Here is a 7113-nt window from a genome sequence, read left to right on the forward strand (position 1 = left end):
ATCACTGATCAAGTCACGTTTTCCATATTTAGTGGTCCTGTTCCTCCGTGCCAGGAAGGACCTTGCCTGGTTGTCCTGTCCCACATCACAGGTCAAGTGCATAGCTTGCTGCAAACCACTTAGGGCCACATTTCAGTAACACGGAAGGTCGGGAGGCGGAGAAAGGCAGCCTGAAGGTACACAAGCCTAAAGTTTGTACGGTTCCAGTGCCGTATGCCTTGGAGATCATCTCCTTGTTGGGTACGTCCGTGTTTTAAAAGTTTGAAGAAGTAACAAAATACAGACCTTAAGATAACATACAAAAGAGGAAGTAACCCGATAAGGCCAAATCGTATGACGAGCCAGGACCAGGTGTGAAGGGAGTCGACTGAAATACTTACCAGCACTTACTCTGACGTAGGGGGAAGGGTTCTCCCTGCGGAAGCAAACTGAGGCCGTGTCTTCCTCCTGAAATCTCCCTCGACGACAGCCACGAGGGCAGCACAGCGGGCCCGCAGGGGCACCCTGAAAGAATGAGCTGTGCATCTGGGAGGATACAGTGCAAGCAGAGAAAGAAAGCAATAGGTGAACTTCTTGCAAAACTTCAAAGACGTCTTAAATCAGTACTGTCATCTCAAACGCGCTGTGTGGAACCAGAGGTGTTCTCACGGATACAACACGTACGCTTGTAAATTCAGACACCGTGAATCTGGGTGATAGTTTTGACGAAGGAAAGACTTCTGCGAATTCTGAACCTTCTCGCTCTTCAGAAAACATTTGTGAAAATGAAAGATTCATGGGTCATTGGATCATGACGAGGCTTTAGCGAAAGGCCATAAACGAAGAGGTTTGCCCTTTCTCGAGGGTGTGGGAAATGCAGACGAAAGCGTCCCTGTCATGAAAGACAGCAGCTGCAGCAGCGAGGAGAAGGAGCACGGGCCTGGGCTGCACGTCTTGTCAAAGCGGTCTCGTCCGCCTCAGTTCCAGGACATCCGTGCTCTCAGGTCACCGGACGGCACGCAGGGCCACTCGGGGTTCGCTGCTTCGTTTAGATGCGTCACATGAATCCAGAGTCTATTTCCTGTAGTTCGGCAGCACAAAGGCTGGTTACCCGTGGCTGATGAGAACATTTCCAGTGGGGAAGAGAATCTTTCTGGAGGCTTCTTTTCTGACAGCCTCCAGGTGGCGAGGCTGATCTAAGCTCACCGTCTCCCAGGAGCGCACAGTGAAAAGATCGCTCTGTCCAAGCATGGTTATTTTTAATAGAAGCATTTAGGCCTTTACAACATTGAAGTGCATCTCCTGTTATCAGCTGTGGGTCAGAGGTGGCAGGGGCCAAGTGCACTGACACCCTGTGACGACCTCACAGGGTGAGAGCCTAGGAGTCCCCACGGTGGGGGATCTCAGACATAGGACCAACCACAGTGCTTTAGGCCACGATGGTTGGAGGGCCTCTACACATTTGTCAGCTGAGTCTTAGTGGTGCCGTTAGGTGAATGTGACTCCCCCACGGTGACGACGCTGCACAACCAGCCAGACAGGACAGACTCACTGCAGCGCCCGCCTGGGAAATGGGTCCCCTGGTCACTGCATAGCTGGAGAGCGGTTCCGTAGGGGTAATGTTTTCTGACAGGATTTTAGGCACAGAAATGGCAGGGGCCTGTGTGCAAGGGAAAACTTCGGCCCAGTGAGAAAAGATACGGACCGTGACCAAAACATATTTACATCCATGAGACGAGCACGTTTTATGAAACGAGCAGGCTTCTCCAGATTATACGTTTGGCAGGACGAGCGAGGCGGCCACTTGTGGCACTTCTCTTAATACTTCTCCACGTTTCTTCATGAACCCTATCATTTTGTGAGTAAACCAGTGGTTTAATACGTGTCTGGTGGTAACAAGTGGGACTTTGGAATTTCTGGCGGGGCCGGGGTGTTACTTGGTTGAACTTTTATCAAACTGACAATTACCAATGTTTCCAACATTGTCTTTCTCTCCTGGGGCCAATCGTTGGGCATCTCTGGTCAATTGTCCCAGATCGTCATTTGGAAGAACATCCCTTTGGAAAATGACTGAGGTCTAGCTACCGGCCTCCCTGACAGCGGCATTGTTGGTGGAAATAGCAGCCTAGTGGTTTCCTTTGGCCTCCAGGGAGCCAAGTCTTGAATGCCCTTAACGACAGTCAGAGCTGCTGGCCGAAGTGAGGCTTCTGATACATGTCAGACGTAGGAGCCATCTGAAATTTCATCCCCATTGGAGCTAAGGAAATCTTGTTGCTCCCGGAACGTCTCCGGATCCCGGGCGGCCCCGAAGGCACACCGAGTGTTGGCGTAAATGTGTGCGGTTTTACCCCGGCTGAGCTCTGAGCTCCGGGATGGGCCTGTGGCAGCCTGTTGGGCTGAAGCAGCAGGCGGTAAAGCAGCTGCCTCGATGGCTGCCACGGGAGTTGCAGTAGCAAAGCTGGCACAGTGCCCGCCGCTTCCGTCCGCAAACCACGAAAGTGCACGTTGGTTGGACGAGTTTCCTGTCACTTGTGATGGGCAAGGTGATCTGTCCGCGTCAAGCAGTCATGAGGGGTTTCATGTGCGTCCAGGTGGAGTCCTCGTTCTGAGATCGGATGCCCAAAGCGTCGAGCCTGAGTTTGAGCAAACTGCAACCTTTCTTTGGAGACTTTGTCTCTCTTTTTTTTTAAGTTTATTAATTTTGAGAGAGGAGAGAGAGAGACTGCGTGTGAGCAGGGGAGGGTCAGAGCGGGAGAATCCCAAGCAGGCTCCGTGCTGTCCGCGCAGAGCCCAACGCGGGGCTTGGATTTATGATCGGAGAGATCGTGACCTGAGCTGGAATCAACAGTCGGACATTTAGCCACCTGAGCCACCCAGGCGCCCTGGAGACTTTGTGTCTTTAAGGCCAGAAGTTTTAACAGGTGAACGCTGATTCCCATGAGGAGAAGCAGAAGCAAAGCAAATCCTCTACATACTGTAACAGCCCAGAGTCTCCAGAAAACTGCATCATCCAAATCTGCTTTAAAGGTTTGCAAAAAGGAGGAAGGACACTCTGAGAAACACTGGGGCATTGCTGGCTATCCTCGTCAACTAGAATACTAAAAACGCGCACATCAATTGCGGTGAAACTGTTGCTTGCAATGGATGTTGGCGTAGGAGGGTTGGGAACAAGGGGGTGCCCAGGGGCAACTCATTTATTGTTTCCAGCTCAACAGACCTCCACGCTCAGCCACTGGTTTTTCTCACAGGTAAAACGGGGCTGTTACAGGGTCTCATCCAGGGGATAACAAGGCCCTGAGCCTTGTAAGTCATCATGGGTCTCGTGCCTTGAAGGACATCTATAGTTGAGGGTCCTGTCCCGGGGACAGGTTGTGAGGAATCCGTTTGAATCTTGATGGCACGTGCAGTATGGATTCCGCCAATATCGGTTGAGGATGTTGCTTATAAAGAGGATAGTAGCTCCTCCAATAGGGACAAGTAACCAGTGTCCCCAGACTCGGCCCCGGTGCCATCAGAGAAGGAGCCAATACAAGACGCCAAAGGGTCTTTTACTTTGAGTACTGCTGTCAAATTGAGAGTTAATTCCCCCTTTTGGGAGAAAAAAATTCTAGCCTGATACTTTCCTGAGAAAGCTTGACCCAACAGATGACTAGTCAGAGGAAGTAAGGAGAAAGGGTGTGTGTCTCTCAAAGGCCCTAGACAAAAGGAAAGGGGTTCAGGGACAGGAAACTGTTGGGCTCTATTGGGGCCACCCACTATTTGCACTGTTTTGGCATTCCAGTATTCTAAGGCCGGGGCAGCTTCACAGCAGTGAGGTTGAACGGGAGTGTGGCCCCGGTGTCAGTAAGGACCGAGGGTCGTTCCCAATTTGGAGAGTAGTTTGAGCCAGTTAAGAGGGAAGATTGGGAAGAGCCCCTGTACCTCTTTGGAGCCCCATTACTGGCAATTAGGAGGGCCTGGAAAGGCTGGCTAGAAGGCTGAAGGTGCCTGGTGTGCTTCAGCCCGTAAGTAGTAACAGTCTTTTCCAGTGTCCCGGCCCTTTGCAGTAATACCAGAAAACAGGCATATTTGGTTCTGTCTAGAGGCCTTCGTTTGCCAGAGTTGAAAATGAAGAATTTTAGCAGTTTTTCTTTTAGGCGATTCATCCAGGATGCACCCTGGCTGGTTTGCCAGGTTAACTCCATGTGGAGTGGATGTCATTTCCCATTCCATCCTGGTTTTAACTAAGACCCGGGTTCAGTCTGTGAAATAAACAGTTAAATGCGACCCAGGTGGGCTCGACATCTAAAGACCAGAGGGGCACCTGCGTGGTGGCTCAGTCGGTTAAGCGTCCGACTCTTGATCTCGGCTCTGGCCATGATCTCATGGTTTCGTGAGTTCAAGCCCTGCATCGGGCTCTGTGCTGACAGCATGGAGTCTGCCTGGGATTCCCTCTCTCCTCTCTCTTAAAATAAAAAACACTTAAAAACGTTTTTTAAAGAAGACCAGTATTTACTTTGAAAGTGATCTGAAGTCTATAATAGTTTTTTAAAATTTTTTTTAATGTTTATTTTTGACAGACAGAGCATGAGCGGGGGAGGGGCAGAGAGAGAGGGAGACACAGAATCTGAAACAGGCTCCAGGCTCTGAGCTGTCAACACAGAGCCCGATGTGGGGCTTGAACTCACGAACTGTGAGATCACGACCTGAGTCAAAGTTGGATGCTTAACCGCCTGAGCCGCCCAGGCGCCCCTGAAGTCAATTGTGATAGTTAATGAACAGGTTCATCAGCCCTTTTAATGTTTTCTTTTTGCAAATATGAATTTTATTCCAATCAACAGCCTTGGGAAGAGCTACTGTAATTGCTTGGTGATTTCCAGTGAGTGTTTTCTAGCACCTTGCAAAATCACAGAGTTTAGTTTTTCTAAATCCCTTTCGGAATGTTCCCATTGGGCTAGGTTCATCCAGTATTTGGCCTGGGCTCATGCACTAAATGATAAAAATAAGAAACCAGGTTCGTAAGTTCGAATAAATGTTAAATTTTTCAACAAACCTATGTGGGGGAGGTGGGTCCCAGTCACTTTAGGAAACTCTGCAACTAAGGCTCACGATTCAGCCTTGGGCCACGGAACATAAAAAATTCAAGGTTTATTTGGATCTTCGGAAGCCTTAACTTTAAGGAGGCAGGTGTGAATAGTTCAGGAGTGGAGGGAGACTCAGAGGAAAAGGGAAGTTTGACAAAAGGATTGGAGTGAGGCAGCAGCACTGTGTGGGAGTGGGGGCAGGTGCAGAGTGAGGAAGAGAAAGTGGCCCCAGAGCTGGGGCCCAAGCACAAGGTGGCTGTCAGCCTGGGGATAAGGACCACCGGGGGAGAGGAAATAAGAGTCCTCAGAGGCCATTTTGACTTATTTCAGTTGTTTGTCTGCCTCAGTTAATTCAGAAATGGTATTTTTGTAAAGAGGCAAACTGAGAATCCTGAAAACGTCTGAAAGTGTCAAGGCACCGATTAAGATGGGCATCCCGTTCAGGCTTGTGTGTTTCGAGGTTGTTTTTTATTTTTTCGAGTTGGAGCTTTGTGATTTAATTTTGAGCAAAACAATTTGAGGAAGATCAAACGTTCCCCATAATGGCTTTGAAGTTAGAAATTATTTTTCATTAAGTCTGTCCATTTGGTTAGAAATCCCATTAGGAGGGGGCATAGTTTTTAAACGTGGGTCCAGTCAGGATCCCAGAAAGGAGGGGCATGGCATGACCTCAAGAGCATTTTGGTGCCTAGGATCCTATATCTTACAAGCTTTTTTTCTTAAAAAAAAAAAAAAAAGAAGACCTAAACAGTTGCAAAAAGAAGTTGGACCAAAGGACAAACAACTCTCAAAAAGGACAAAGCCTTAAAACATCTCAAGTAAGCCCGGAGAGCTCAAAACACAGAGCAAGGCTCAAAATCCAGGAGCAAACCTACCCTCCAACCCCAAGGTGGGTGGCACACTTCGGGGAGCCCAGTGGGCTCTGTGGGTACCGGCACCTGTTTGCTCAACAGCCTGGAGTCACTGGGAGTCTTCTCCTCATGTTGATTTTCACAGGGTGGTCAACATGCTGGGAAAGGGTGAAAGGCACACTGGGAACGGGAGCATGGCCAGCTGGGGAAGGGTGAAAGGCATACTGGGAATGGGAGCATGGCCTGCTGGGAAAGGGTGAGAGGCATACTGGGAACGGGACCGTGGCCTGCTGGGAAAAAGGGTGAAAGGCTTTCTGTGAAACGTGGAGACGACTGACAAGCCCGCTGACGGCCTTAGGGTCCTCCAACAACAGACGGGCTGGAGTTGGGTGTGAATTTTCTAACTAAAAGGCATATGTGCCTGTGGAAACTCGTAATCAACGTGCAGTAGCTCTCGGGTTTGGAAAGCCTGGGGGCGTCTCTGCACACCGTGCTCCCCACTCTTGAGGACGTACACACGCACACCGCGGTTGCCGTTGCCTCTTTGAGACGACGCCGGCTGCCATGCACTGTCCACTTCTCTAGGGGGACTGCTTTCCGGGCCGGGAGGTGGCGCTCCACTCGCCCCCGGTGCTTTCTGCCTTTTGGTGTCAGTGAGGGCACCCCGATTACGGGGGCCCGAGCTTCCAAAGAAGGGGCTGGTGGGGGCGGAAGCAGTGGGAGAGGAGGCAGGAGAACCGCTGGCCTGACTAAAGGCCTTCACCCGAAGCCAGCGGGGGGTGTGAAGCCCAGAGGGATGGGGACAAGCATTCCGGCTTTAGTTTTGTTACTTTCTCCTGGAAGATGGGTTTTGTGTGTAAGCGGCGTGGGGGGGGGGGGGGGGGCTGCCCGCAGTGAGGTCAGGTGGGCGGGGCCATGGTGCGGTCCGAGGACCTGGAGCCAGGCAGCTGGGAACTGAGGCCACAGCCGGGGAAGGGGCCAAGCAGTGCTTGGGGGTGGTGGCAGGTGGTGACAGGTAGCAACGTGGGAAGCCTTGCAGGTTCCCGGAGGAACAGGGTTCCCCACCACCGAACACTAAGTAGTCCTCATGCACAGGGTGCCCAGAATTCAGCTCGGTTCTGACACCGTGCACCCAGAGACACTCCAGGTCCCACGGGTCACAGCCTCTGTCCCGCACCCCCACCCCCACCCGTGCTCCCGCCACAGGCCACAGAGTGGAG

General features: G+C 51.1%; 1 protein-coding gene across 1 annotated transcript in view; it reads right to left on the reverse strand.

Moving 5' to 3' along the window:
• Positions 1-2196: 2196 nt before the first annotated feature.
• Positions 2197-7113, reverse strand: part of LOC125926187 (serine protease 29-like) — a 7329-nt gene continuing 2412 nt past the window's right edge. The window contains exons 5-6 of the mRNA XM_049635380.1: positions 6409-6591; positions 2197-2411 (exon numbers count right to left, since the gene is read on the reverse strand). Of these exons, the coding sequence (XP_049491337.1) occupies positions 2197-2411; positions 6409-6591 (398 nt within the window). The remainder of the gene's footprint in view (positions 2412-6408; positions 6592-7113) is intronic.

Source organism: Panthera uncia, chromosome E1 (assembly GCF_023721935.1).
Source record: "Panthera uncia isolate 11264 chromosome E1, Puncia_PCG_1.0, whole genome shotgun sequence".
Taxonomy (NCBI): Eukaryota; Metazoa; Chordata; class Mammalia; order Carnivora; family Felidae; genus Panthera; species Panthera uncia.